At 51.1% G+C, this 13,631-nt stretch overlaps 1 protein-coding gene across 2 annotated transcripts in view; it reads left to right on the top strand.

The window, feature by feature from the left end:
* ITGAL (integrin subunit alpha L) overlaps positions 1-13,631 on the top strand; it is a 42,283-nt gene that overhangs the window by 24,705 nt on the left and 3,947 nt on the right. The window contains exons 19-29 of one of the 2 annotated variants that reach the window (XM_057530219.1): positions 1,680-1,733; positions 1,829-1,899; positions 2,227-2,368; positions 4,323-4,433; positions 4,842-4,921; positions 5,037-5,123; positions 6,654-6,729; positions 11,657-11,770; positions 12,012-12,068; positions 12,164-12,262; positions 12,673-12,768. In XM_057530219.1, coding sequence (XP_057386202.1) covers positions 1,680-1,733; positions 1,829-1,899; positions 2,227-2,368; positions 4,323-4,433; positions 4,842-4,921; positions 5,037-5,123; positions 6,654-6,729; positions 11,657-11,770; positions 12,012-12,068; positions 12,164-12,262; positions 12,673-12,768 — 987 coding nt within the window. Of the gene's footprint in view, positions 1-1,676; positions 1,734-1,828; positions 1,900-2,226; positions 2,369-4,322; positions 4,434-4,841; positions 4,922-5,036; positions 5,124-6,653; positions 6,730-11,656; positions 11,771-12,011; positions 12,069-12,163; positions 12,263-12,672; positions 12,769-13,631 lie in introns of both variants that reach the window. The other variant, XM_007186407.2, reaches the window with a different exon arrangement.

Genomic DNA, 13,631 nt, shown 5'->3' with positions numbered 1-13,631 from the left:
CACGTCTGTCTTTCTTCGGGACTGTTTCTGCATCTCTGAAATGAGTTGCAACATTCTGAGGCCCCTTTCAGAGCCGGAGCACGGTGACTGATAAGCACACTCTTTCTTGTGGCTTTTGGCAGCTTGCACTGAGTGCCCCGCCCCCCAACCTGCCACCCGCTCAGGATGTATAGGGACAACCAGCAGTTTCTCCCATCGGCACTAATTAAAAAAAAAAAAAAAAAAAAAAAAGTCAAACTGTGTGGTGCAGCAATTCAGGCTTAAAAAGAGACCTGGGAATTCCCTGATGGTACAGTGGTTAGGACTCCAAGCTTCCACTACAAAGCGCACAAATTCGATCCCTGGTTGGGGAGCTAAGATCCCGCAAGGTGTGTTGCCCGGCCAAAAGAAATAATAATAATAAACAAATTAAAGGGTAATTTAAAAAAAAGAGAGAGAGACCTGAGGTCACAGTTGTCAAAAAGTCTTCCTGGGGGAAGTGTCATTGGTTCCGGATCTCGCAGAATGAGTAGATTTTGGGTAGGTTGAGAGAGAAGAGGCACAATTTTAAGTTCGGGGGAAATGGGGAGGTGGGCTTAGCTTCTGGCAGAACAACTGAGCAAGACAGAGGCCCTGGATGGCCCTTTAGGGACGGGCTGTGGTCTGGTGGGTGGTGGGAAATCTGCATGGGAATGTTGGGGTGGCTGTGAGCCGTCAGCAGAAGCTGCCAGGAGCCCCGCCCTTAGGGGAGAGTCTGGAGGCTGCTTGGCAGATGGCCTGGAAGTGGAGGAGGCTGGAGTCTCTCGAGAACATACAGTTGATCACCCATAAAACAATCCTGTGTTACCATTACCCTCAACTGCCTAATATGGCTTGCAAGGCAGGGAGCGGAATCTGGACCCTGCTTCTCTCTCCTGCCCCTCCTGACACGTGGCGCTCCAGCCAGTCTGAGCATCTTCCTGCTCCTTACACGGGCACAATCTCTCTTGCCTTGGCCTTCACATAAACTGTTCTTTCCTCGTCTCTTGCCATTCTCTTCACCTGGCTCCCTCCTCCTCACCCTGTGGATTTCAGTTGAGATGCCGTCCCATCAGGAAGCTTCCCTGATCTCCAAGCTTAGGATAGGATCCCCTTTTATATCCTCTAAACATACCCTGTACTTGTCCCATCCTCACACTTGAGGATGCCGGGCCGTTTCTCCCACCAGCCTGGGAGGACGGGCAGTGTGTCTGTTTTGATCTCTGGTGGGGGGGTCTGGCCCAGAGCAGAAATTCTGGAAATGTTGAAAAAACTGGCCTTGATCTGATAAGAGATGGAGAGCTGGGATTCACAGAGGAGAACCACAGGAGGAGCTAGTCCCAAGCAGGCGAGTCTAGAGGCTGCGCGGCCAGGTGTTGCTCCCAGCAGAGGCTGGGAGAACCTGGGGGAGCTGCTCGGTCAAGGCCCAGATCTTGTGGCCAGGACAGGAAGTGGACACCCTGAGCCTCCCTCAAGGAACTGCCACCAGAGGAGTGTGGCACAGACAGCCTTGGGCTGAGTCGGGAGGTTGGGGCCTGCCCCAGGAAGGCCTTGGCTCCTGAGAGGGCCCCGACCACAGCCAGCCCAGCTGAGCACCAAGCTCTGAGCCCCTTCAGCTCTCCTCCATCAGTTCTGCTGCCTCAACTATTCTCTCCTGTCTCCCCCTCCTCCGTGCTCAGCAGGGCAAGGACATCCAGCCCATCCTGAGACCCTCACCACACTCAGAGACCAAGGAGGTAAGAGGGGAAGAGGGGCAGACAGAGAGGCCAGGGTCCAGTCCTCCTGGGTGTGGGGATCTGAGCCTCCTGGTCCTTTCTTCTTGGCCTTTCAGATCCCTTTTGAGAAGAACTGCGGAGAGGACAAGAAATGTGAGGCTGACCTGGGGCTGACCTCCACTGCAAGGTCTGTAAGGCCTCCTATTTCACTCGATGCTTTCCTGAGGCAGCTCCTGTGTATAGAAAGAACACGGGACTTCAGGTCGGAAGGCCCCCACGGTCACTGACTCCGTTTGTCGTCTGGGCCTTAGTTTCCCCCTCTGAGAAATGCTGGTGCCTTGCAGCTCTCCTATCAGGAATAGATGAGATCGCAAAACTTAAAGCCTGTGCACAGGAACTTATTTTTGTGTATTTCTTTTTTCTGGCCTACCGGATCCCTCAGTTCTGAAAGTCCCCACCTCTGATCCTGCTTCCTTTGTTGGCCCCCATAACTTTGCCCTGATCCTCCCCCCAGATCCAGAGTCCTGCGTCTGACCCCCTCCGCCAGCCTCTCTGTGGGGCTGACACTGAGTAACTTGGGAGAAGATGCTTACTGGGTCCACCTCAGCCTGAGCTTCCCTCGGGGACTCTCTTTCCGCAAAGTGGAGACACTCAAGGTGAGCGAGAGGGTGGGGTCTGCCCGCAGACCACGTGCCAGGCTTGTCCTGCCTCTTGGAGCCCCAGGCGGTCAGGACAGCCTGAAGATGTGGGCAGAGGTCTTCGGACCACCTCTGGGTTCTCAGCCTGATGGCCACCCTCGAGCTATGTGAGCTGAGATACAAGGTTCATCCTCTGTGAGCCTCGGATTTGCAACCAAGAAATGAGGCTGGGGACATCACAGGGTTAGAGGGTCGCATGAAATGGAGAGTGTGACAGAGGCTCATGGACCTGGTGACCAAGAAGGTGTGCACAGGTTCAGGGAGACTGAGCTACCTTCCTCCTAAAGGTGACCAACTTGTCTTTGAGGGATGGCCTGGGTTGTTTTATTATTTTGTTTTATTTTTTCTTCTAATTTTATTGAGATATAATTGACATACAGCACTGTATAAGTGGAAGGTGTACAGCATAATGATTTGACTTACATATATCATGAAATGATCATCACAATAAGTTTAATGCATATGCATCGTCTTGTATGGATACAAAATTAAAGAAACAGAAAAAACATTTTTGTGTGTGATGAGAACTCCTAGGATTTACTCTCTTGAGCTGGGTTATTTTAAGTACAACTTTTATTTTTTAAATTATTGTTACAAAAGTAATACATGATCACCACAGAAACTTGGAAATTACAGAGAAGTTTAAAGAAGACAAACACCTGTACTTATACAACCCACAATTATGACTTTTAATATTTTGGTGTTTATCCTTCTGTTTATCTATACACATAGGTATAAATTATTGATACATTGTATATTTATTCTGTATTTTAACTAATTGGCATTTTGCTCTCCATATGGTTATTTGTCCTCCATGTTTTTTTAAAATTTTTGAATTTTGAAATTTAAAAAAAAAATGTTGAGCCATACAATATTTGTCTTTTTGTGTCTGTCTTACATCACTTAGCATGATGTTCTTCACCTTAGCATTATGTTTTTGAGGTTCATGCCTGTGATAGCAGGTATGAATTTCATTCCTTTTTTTTTTTTTAATTAATTTATTTTTGGCTGTGTTGGGTCTTAGTTTCTGTGCGAGGGCTTTCTCTAGTTGCGGCAAGCGGGGCCGCTCTTCATCGCGGTGCGCGGGCCTCTCACTATCGCGGCCTCTCTTGTTGCGGAGCACAGGCTCCAGACGTGCAGGCTCAGTAATTGTGGCTCACGGGCCCAGTTACTCCGCGGCATGTGGGATCTTCCCAGACCAGGGCTCGATCCCGTGTCCCCTGCATTGGCAGGCGGATTCTCAACCACTGCGCCCCCAGGGAAGCCCGCATTCCTTTTTAAGGCTAATATTCCATCACATGGATATACCACATTTTGCTTATCCGTTCTTCTGTTGATGAATCCTTGAATTATTCTTATACAGCAACATTAAATGCTTTCTTAAGGGGCATCTAGTAGAGTGATTGAGAACTTGAGATCAGAGGTCAAACAGACCTGTATTCAAGTTCCTACCAGATCCCTGTTGTGAGACTGGGGGGAAAGTCTCTCGACTGCTCTGAGCCTCTATTTCCTTATCTAATTTTCTTCCCAATCCGAACTGAAATCTGTCGCTCCCAGACAGTGATGAAGATGAAGAGTTTTGTCCTCCTTAGCCCAGGATCAAGTTCATTTTGTAAATGGTTGCTGAATGTGTGGATGTAGCAGCATTTTAACTCTCTCCTGTGATTGTACCATGATTCACTGAACGATTCCCACCTCTTTGGATTGTTTGATCACTTCCAGTTTTTCCCTGTGACAAACAGGATTGCAGTGAACATCTTTGTACTGAACCCCTGGCTGTACCCCTGATTCTTCGGCCCCACCTTTCTGCAAATGTGCCCTGGCGGGGGGCGGAGGCCTGAGGGTTGGTGGCCTCTGGGGAACCCTTAACCTCGCCCACTAAAAAGCTCCTTCTCTCTCTTCTCACCCCCAGCCCCACAGCCAGATACCTGTGAGCTGCGAGGAGCTTCCCGAGGAGACCAAGCTTCAGAGCAGGGCCCTCTCTTGCAACGTGAGCTCTCCCATCTTCAAAGCGGACACCTTGGTGAGTGCTTCCAGCCCCCAGGAGTCAAGCAGCCAAGGGGCTGTAAGCTCAGGAGGGGAGGGAGCTCCTGGCTCTGGGAAAGGTGAAGGTGATTGGAAAGGCAGGGCTTATCCCTACCCCCAAGAGAATGTGTGCAGAGGTGTCCTGTGTCGTGTTTGAGAGCCTGGACTTCGGAATCAGAGAAACCCAGGGTTGGGTCATTCATTTTGTGACCTTACACACATGACTTAACCACTCAGAGCCTCAGTATCCTCATCTCTACAATGGGGATAAAACACCCAGCCCAGAGCTTGAGATAAGGTGTCACTGTGACTATGGCAGTGGGGGGCATGGGGGCTGTGAGGGGCTAAGGTGGCCCCCTGAGGGCCAGGCGCCTTCCTTCTTCATTCCCCTCTCCTCCCCTGACAGGTTGATATCCAGGTGATGTTTCATACGCTGCTGAACGGCTCCTGGGGGGACTTTGTCGAGGTGCACGCCAATGTGAGCTGGTGAGCAGGCCCCAGGCAGGCCCCTGCCAGCATCCCCTCCCTCCCTGGCCTCAGACTGTCACACAGTCCTAGCCAAGCCGTCTCCTAACACTGCCCTCTACCTTGCCCCCTGCAGCAACAATGAGGACTCAGGCCTCCTGGAGGACAACTCGGCCACCACCAGCATACCAGTCATGTACCCCATCAACATCCTCACCAAGGAGTGAGTCCTGAGCAGCCGTCCCCCCTCTCCTCCCACCTCAGCCCCCCAACCCAGGGCCCCAGCCTTCCTCCCAGGGCTACCCCTCAAAGCCCCCCTCACCTCTTTCCTAGAGCCCCAGGGTGATTAGAACTGATTCTAGCTACAATCTCAGCAGTTTTCAACACTCAGTAGAGTGAAGGCCCTTGAAGAGCTCTGAGTCAGATCGATACTTACTGACGGAAGAAAAAGTGCACTGAATACTGACCTGATGTGAGCTTCTGCTCCAACTGCACTGCGCAGCTGAGGGCTTTCCCTGGAGCTTCCGACACCTCGCGAGGCACCTTGCCTCTCTCTGATTTACTGATGAACAATGAGGCTCAGAGAAGGGAGGAATCTGCCCAGAGTAGTACAGCTAGGAAGTACTGACACCAGGGTCTGAACTTAAGTCTGTCTGACTCCAAACCCCAGCCAAGCGCTTGAACATTTCCAGCCATGCTAGATTCCCTCTTCCCCGGGGCCAAGAGTGCTGGAAGAGATAGAAAAGTTTTCACAATGGCCCTTGCCCACAGAGAGTTTATGGTCAGGTTGGAGAACCCAAACACACGGAGTGAGTGAGTCTCAGAATGCTGAGGACCCATGGGGATCACTAGTTGGGTTTTCTCATTTACAGAAAAGAGGATGAAGCCGGAAAAGGGAAGTGGTGTTTTTAAGTCGGCTCAGTGAGATAAGGGCGGGGCCGTGTCTGAGCCAGGGTCCCCGATGCTTTTGAACATAAATGCCAAACACACTATTGTCTGAGGTGTGACATGAGATTAGAGCCAGGAGAGATGATGTGAGTTGGAGGAGACTTGAAAGGAGTCGTGCAGAACAGGGGCTTGAACTGGGGTCTGGAGGGTGAGGAGGTTCAGATAAGGGCTAGGAAGGAAGGCAGCCGTTCTCATCAGAGAGACTAGCAAAGGGGAAGGCACGGAGGCGGCAAACAGCGGGGCAGATCCGGGGAGCAGGGAGTGGGCGGGCCCAGAAGATGGTAGGTATTTGTGGGGAGCAGTGGGCAGGCAGACTAGGAAGCGGGCAGGTCTGGATATGGGGGAGCTTTGGACCTGACCCTTGTGGGCAGCAGGGAGCCATTGATGGATTCGGAGGAGGTGCGTGGCAGGATCAGAGAGTGATATTAGGAAGGTCATTAGACGGATGGGGTGGGAGAGCGAGCCAGAGGCTGGTGCACTTCTCGAGGAGGTGAGCAGTGGGGCCCAAGGACAGTGGAGGCCCCGGCAAGGTGGCATCTAGTGGGGAGAACACAGCTCCAAAAGCCATTCACTTGTGTTCCAGTCCTTGTCCCCCACTGCAGGACTTTGGGCAAGACTGACCCCTTCAGTGAGCCCTAGCTTCCGAAGGGCAAGAGCAGAGCGATGTCAGGATGACACGAGATCGTGCCTGCGCCGTCTCTAGCACAGTGGCTGGCAACTCCGAGGCTTCCCCTGGCCCAGGGCCCCCTGGGTGACTGGGTTGCTGTCTTCTCCAGCTTCTTCAGCTGCTCCTCTCTCTCCACAGCCAGGAAAACTCCACGCTCTATATCAGTTTCACCCCCAAGGGTCCCAAGATCCACGATGTCAAGCACATCTACCAGGTATGAACCTCAATGTGAAAGGGTCCTTAGAGGTTTCACGTTCAGCCCCATCCTGAGGACCAAGGATGCAGAGACCAACTAGACCCAGTCCCATCCTCAACGAGCCCAGCCCTCCACCTCGTTCTGTGATCCTTTCCCTGAAATGCTCCCAGTGGTGCATACTCACCGGCTCCTTTCCAACTCTGGATAAATTATTTCTGGAATCACAGAACTTGAGAGCCAGAAGGGCTCTGAGAGAGAACCTAGCTTTGGGGTTGTTGTTGTTTTAATTTATTTTATTGAAGTATAGTTGATTTACAGTGTCGTGGGGTGTTTTTGTTTTTTGAAGTAGAAAGTTCCCATTTATTTTAGGATTCAATTATATAGACATTTGATCTCCTAATTGTGGAGATCCTAATTGTGTTCTCAGTTAGGTACAGAACAATTGTGGAGATCCTAATTGTGTTCTCAGTTAGGTACAGAATCAGATTCATGTTTTCTGGAGAGAACCTAGTTTGGTTTCTTTTGCTGCACTGTGAGGCTTTTGGGATCTTAAGTTCCCCAACCAGGGATTGAACCCGGGCCAGCAGTGAAAGTGCCAAGTCCTAACCACTGGACTGCCAGGGCATTTCCGAGAACCTAGTTTTTATTCAAACATTTAATGAGCTACTATTCTAGTTTAGGTACTTTCCTAGGTGGTGGGGCAGCAATAAATAAAACAGGGTCCGTGACCACTCACCAAACCCAAGTTCTGAGCCTGGACCTCTATACATGCTAGCCCTGTAATTCACACCCAACTGTGAGAGCCTGTAAGACAGGCAGTGTCATTTCCATTTTACAGATGAGAAATCTGAGGCATAGACAGGTCAAGTAACTTGCCCTGGTTACCCAGCTAGTAAGGGGAACAGGTCAGATTCAAGCACTTACTTGTATACAAAATCCATGTGTTTAAGTTAGTGGTCCTCATTTCTCCTGCAATGCTTGGTGCTGTAGTAGAGTCTTCATTATGGGAACTCAGAAGAGGGAGGCCGCCCCCTGAATCTAAACCTTGAGGCGTCTAGGGCTTTCTTGAGGTAACCTCAGAGAGGAGCAGGCGCTGAACAAGCCAAGAGCATTTTCATTTTACCGTGGGGGAAACAGAGGCCCCAAAGAGGCGCCATCTTCCCCAAGGCCGCACTGAAGTCAGGGCCAACTGGGCAGTAGCCAGCGGGGAAGGACCCCGGGCAGTTCAAGCCCCTTCGGAACAAAGGTGGAAGCCATCTCACCTTGACACCTTGATGAGGGAGAGGGGCCTTTGGCAAGGTCAGATGCCCATTTGCATTGAGATAGAACGTTCTGAGTGACCACTGGAGTTGGCTTCCAGTGTCTTTCACTGGGATGGCTCTGGGCTCCCTACGGGGGTCGACCAGGCCAGTCCTTTTACCACCAGAATAGTGGAAAAGAGTCCGACAAACCCCAACTCTGTCGCTTGCGCTCTGTATGACCTTGGGCCAAGGATTCACCTGTCCATGCCTCAGTTCCCCACTGTGACAAGTGAGGTTTGGGATAAGAACTTCACAGGTGGTCGTGAGGTTTAAATGGGTCACCTGCTTCCTCTAGAGTGCTTGGCACACTGCCTGGGGATGTGGAGGTCGTTACAGGGGTGAGGTGGGTGTCGTGCTGCAGCCCTGACCCTCCCAGCTACTTTGGAAACCTTACATTCTTGCCTCACTCAGCCTGGAACCAGCTCAACCCCTTGAGCACGCTCTCTCTCTCTCTCCGCCTCTGAATAGTCACCAGGGCTAGATGCCTGCACCACCTCACCAGCCTCCAGCAACTTCAGCCTTGCATTTGCCTCGCTACTGCCTGGCTTGGCAAGCAGCCACTCTTGCTAAAGGCCCTAATGGTCTCCGTTTTAGCTAACCCAACACGGCATGAGTGATCCTGTCCCTCCTTCCTGAAGCTGTCCCATTAGTCAGGCCCTGTTTGCCTCAAGGAGGTCAGCTCTAATAACTAAGGTTTACTGTGGGCTAAACAGGCATGGAAACCCAGTGAGAGCTGGCCAGCTGGGCCACCGGATCTCCTTCCTCGTGGTCTCCTGCTCTCCTGGCTGGTTAGGAACATAGGCTTCAGCCAGACCCGAGATCTTTTTGAAGCTCTGCCACTTAAAGCTGTGTGACCTTAGGCAACTTACTTAACCTCTCTGAGCCTCGGTAAAACGGGGATAATAGCACCTACCTTATGGGGTTTTCAGGAGGCACAAATGAGAAAATGCAATTTAATTTAATTTTTTTTTGGCCATGCACCCGCGCCCTCGACAGTGAAAGCGCAGAGCCCTAACCACTGGACCACCAGGGAATTCCCAGAAAATGCAGTTTAAGAGCTTAGCACAGTGCTGACACAAATGGTATCAGTCAACGTTGGCTGTTTTTAACATTATTATTTTCCCCATCATCCAAGGAAGGTGATAGAACACAGTGGTTCCAGTCTCTGGAGTCACAGCCTGGGTTAAAATGCCAGCTCTACTACTTGATAGCTTCAGACAAATTAGTGAATCTCCCTGAGCCTCAGTTCTCTCATCTGTAAAATGGGGATGATAGTACTGCCCACCACATAGGAATATTGAAAGAACTAAATGAGATCATGCATTTAGTGAGACTCAGACGAGGCCTAGCATGCTAAGTGTTCATCAGGTGGGGATAGTTACCACCTACGTGTTCTAATCCTCCGTCCTCTGCTTTGTCACCATTGCCATTGCCTCCTAGCAGATTCGGGGCTCTGGGCTTGCGCTACTGATTTTTCTGTTGTGTCTGTTTCCACTAGGTGTGTCTCACTTCCAGGGTCAGTGTCCCCCTTCCAAATGACGACTCTGAATTGTGTCCCTCTTGCGCCTCCAATGCACCTGTGCCTGCAGCTGGTCACTGATCTCCCCTGGGATGTCTTCCTAGCATCTTTTGTTGTTGTTGTTGTCTTTTAATGGCTTTATTGAGATAGAATTCACATACCCATTTACCCATTTAAAGTGTACAATTCAATGGCTTTTAGTATATTCACAAAGCTGTGCAACCATCACCATAATCTAATTTTAGAACATTTTTATTACTCCAAAAAGAAACCTGGTACCTATTTGCAGTCACACCCCCTTCCTCCCTCCCCCAGCACCTGGCAGCCACTACTTTTGTCTCTATAGATTTGCCTATCCCAGATGTTACATATAAAAAGAATCACACAACATGTGGTCTTTTGTTACTGGATTCTTTCACTTAGCATAGTATTTTCAAGGTTCATCCATGTTGTAGCATGGGTCAGTATTTCATACTTTTTTTTTTTTTTTTTGGCGAAATAATATTCCTTTGTAAGACAGGCCATACTTGATTTATCCATTCTTCAGTCTATGGACATTTGGGTTATTTCCATTTTGGGCTATTATGGATAATGCTGCTAGAACATTCCTGTACAGGTTTTTGTGTGGACATATGTTTTGTTTCTCCTGGATATATAACTAGGAGTACAATTGCTCCTCTTGAAGCTTTGGTCTCAGGATGTTCGAAACCAAATTTATCATCTTCCTGTAAGCCAGCATCTCCTTTGGTTTGCTTAGAATCCTTTAAAAGCACCACCTTTTCCTCAAGCAAAACTTCCAAGTCTGGGTGAACGTCTCCTTCCTCTGTACTTGGTTCCACTGCCTCCTCAGGTGCTGTTGTCTATATCCTCTTCTCTCTTCTGACCTCACTACTGCTCAGACTGAGTTCCTCATCTTCTTGCAGCTGGACTATGGCACAGGTTCCCAACTTCTTTCTCTTCCGTGCCTGCTGTGGGTGCAACCCCCTGGAGCCATCTTCCCCTTGGCTGCCTTCCAGGACTGCCCATTGCTTAGTCATTGGTCCCCTGACTTCTGGCCCTCCAGCCTCTGGACACCAGAATCTCATCCCAAGTCTCCTTTCCAGACTTATCTCCTATCTCTCCTTCCCAGGCACCCTACCCTCTGGCCACATCACACTCACCTGGTGCTCTCCTAATTGCCTGCATTTTCTCTTCCCGCTGGCTTCCCCCATCTTTATCTGTTAATCTCCTCTCTACCTTTCACAGCTAAATTCAAATGCTGCCTTTAACATTAGGCCATTTAAATTTAACTTAACTGATGCTTTTAAAGTGTCCACAGATGTTTGTTGAATGAATAAATGGTAGAACCCCACAAACTGGATATGTATTTCCCTGCTTGACCTCCCTGCGATTCATTGGTGCTACTCCTGTGTCACTTTCTTCTACATTTCTGGGTCTTCCAGCCCTAGCACAGACAGATCTTTTTTATAAAAGGCACTTAGGAAATGCTTTTTTAAAAAAAATCTTGGCTGCGCCGCACAGCTTGTGTGATTTCAGTTCCCCGACCAGGGATTGAACCCAGGCCACAGCAGTGAAAGCCCGGAATCCTAACCAGTAAGCTACCAGGGAACCCCCAGGAAATGTTTCTTAAATAAATTCAGTGCACTTGCCAAAATGTTTTTCCCAAATAATTTTTGCATCTATCCTTGTTAAATGTCCTTCCTTCTTTCACTCATTCATAAAACTACTTTTTGCGAGGCTGGTTTTGTGCTGGGTAGTGTGTCAAAGCCGTAGGGAATTGCAGGTGAAATGAGCCCCAGCTCCTGCCCTCTCACAGCTCACAGTCTAGGGGGGATAAACACACACAAGCAGATGCTTTGCCATCTTGCTGATGAACGAGGGTGCTGTGGGAGAGTCAGCCAAACCTTCAGGGATGATGTTTGAGCAGTACCTTGCAGGATGGGCAAGGGTTAGCCACATGGAGGAAGCAGAGAAGCACGTGGAACCCATGCGGTAAGGGTATGGTTGACCACTGCCCGCTGCCTAACGAAGAGTGGGCCCTTGGGTCCCAGCCAAGGAGGATTGGATCTGGGGTGGCCGTTGGGGTGGCATTCAGGGCTCTGCAGCCCCTTGTCCTCTGTACCAGGTGAGGATCCAGCCTTCTGTCTATGACCACAATGTGCCCACCCTGGAGGCCTTGGTTAGGGTACCACAGCCTCACGGCGAGGGGCCCATCATGCAGAAGTGGAGCGTGCAGATGGTGAGTGTGGCCCACGGAGGGAAGGGCACCCAGGTCTCTGGGGGTGAGCTCATGACGTGGGGTTGGGGGGAGATGTGTGGGGACAGGAGTGAGGATGATTGAATCTGCCAGGGGCCAGTGGGGGAGAACTGGGATGCACAGTGGTATCTGAGAGTGGGGAAGAATGCCAGGTCTGGCCTCAAGGGGCTGGCGTCCCCTCTCAGCTCTGGACTAACTGAAGACCTCACCTCATCCTTCCCAGGAGCCTCCCGTCACCTGCCACCGTGAGGATCTGGAGAGTCCATCTGATGTGGCTGAGGTGTGGGCCCGTGACCTCAGAAACTGGGGTGGGGGCTGGCCAGAGGGCAGGTGGGAAGAGACCTCCCTGACCCCCTGCTTTCCTTCTTCCCGCAGCCTTGCTCACTTGGAGCCGAGTTCCGCTGCCCAGTGGTCTTCAGGCAGGAGATCCTCGTCCAAGTGATCGGGACGGTGGAGCTGGTTGGGGAAATCAAGGTAGCTGGCAACAGACTCCAAGTGGTTCTGGGGGGGCCTCGAGGGGTGGAGGGTGGGCTTCCCCCCCAGAGAGCCTCCCTGCATTTTTTTGTTCTGTCTTGAGGAAATAGCCCCAACGTTTACACAGTTGCAGATGAAAGAGGACCATGATTTGTTTAAAATTTGCAGGACTGTTTTCAGGGGCCTACAGATAATTCCTAGGTGTTCTTTATAGGAAAAATGTCCTCCCAATAATGGCAAACGGCACGTTAGAACGCTCCAGGAGAGAATGGGGTAGAGATGGCGCACCCACTAGGACCCATTTTCCTCTGCCTCTGCCCCTTGAGTTGCACTGGGGGGCAGAAGTCAGTGGGTTCTGGGTCCTTGTTCCCTCTGGCCTGATGCCCCACCCCCACCCCTCCCTCCCACAGGCCTCCTCCATGTTCAGCCTCTGCAGCTCCCTCTCCATCTCCTTCAACAGCAGCAAGCACTTTCACCTCTATGGCAGCAATGCCTCCCTGGCCCAGGTATCTCTCTACCTCCTCAGAAGACCCGGGAACAGAGGGCAGCAGAGGAACGGGAGGAACCCAGGACAGAGCTAGGAGAGCTGGACCTGGGAGTGTGGGCAGCCACAGAGGAGAAGCTTTGGGCTTTAGTGCAGTAAGAACCTCCCCACAGGGCTTCCCTGGTGGCTCAGTGGTTAAGAATTCGCCTGCCAATGCAGGGGACACGGGTTCGAGCCCTGGTCCGGGAAGATCCCACATGCCGCGGAGCAACTAAGCCCGTGCGCCACAACTACTGAGCCTGCGCTCTAGAGCCCGCGAGCCACAACTACTGAGCCCGCGTGACACAACTACTGAAGCCCGCGTACCTAGAGCCCATGCTCCGCAACAAGAGAAGCCACAGCAATGAGAAGCCCGCACACCACCACGAAGAGTAGCCCCCGCTCGCCGCAACTAGAGAAAGCCCGCACGCAGCCACGAAGACACAGTGCAGCCAAAAATAAATAAATTAAAAAAAAAAAAAAAGAACCTCCCCACAGCCAGAGCCATCAGCCTTGGCACAAGCAGACCACAAGGTCAAGATGGGTTTGATGGCAACTCAGCCAAGGGGCCCCCACCCCACACGCAGGGCATGACGGGAGGGGCCCAGCACATGCAGAGCCCGGCGTTGAGAGAGTGGGCGAGACGGGTTTAAGAGCAGGAAGCTCAGAGCAGGAGACGGGAAGGGGCAGCTGAAAAAGTAAGCAGAAGCCAGATTCTGGAAGGCATTGCGTGCTGAGCTGGGGTTCTGGCATTTCATCCTGGGGCTAAGGGAAGCCTCTTAAGGGTTTAAGGGGGCCGTGGTGCATATTTGCCTGTTCATTCTGGTGGCTGCAGTGCAAGGTGTA

Source organism: Balaenoptera acutorostrata, chromosome 15 (assembly GCF_949987535.1).
Source record: "Balaenoptera acutorostrata chromosome 15, mBalAcu1.1, whole genome shotgun sequence".
NCBI lineage: Eukaryota > Metazoa > Chordata > Mammalia > Artiodactyla > Balaenopteridae > Balaenoptera > Balaenoptera acutorostrata.
This window is presented reverse-complemented; position numbering and strand designations above follow the sequence as displayed.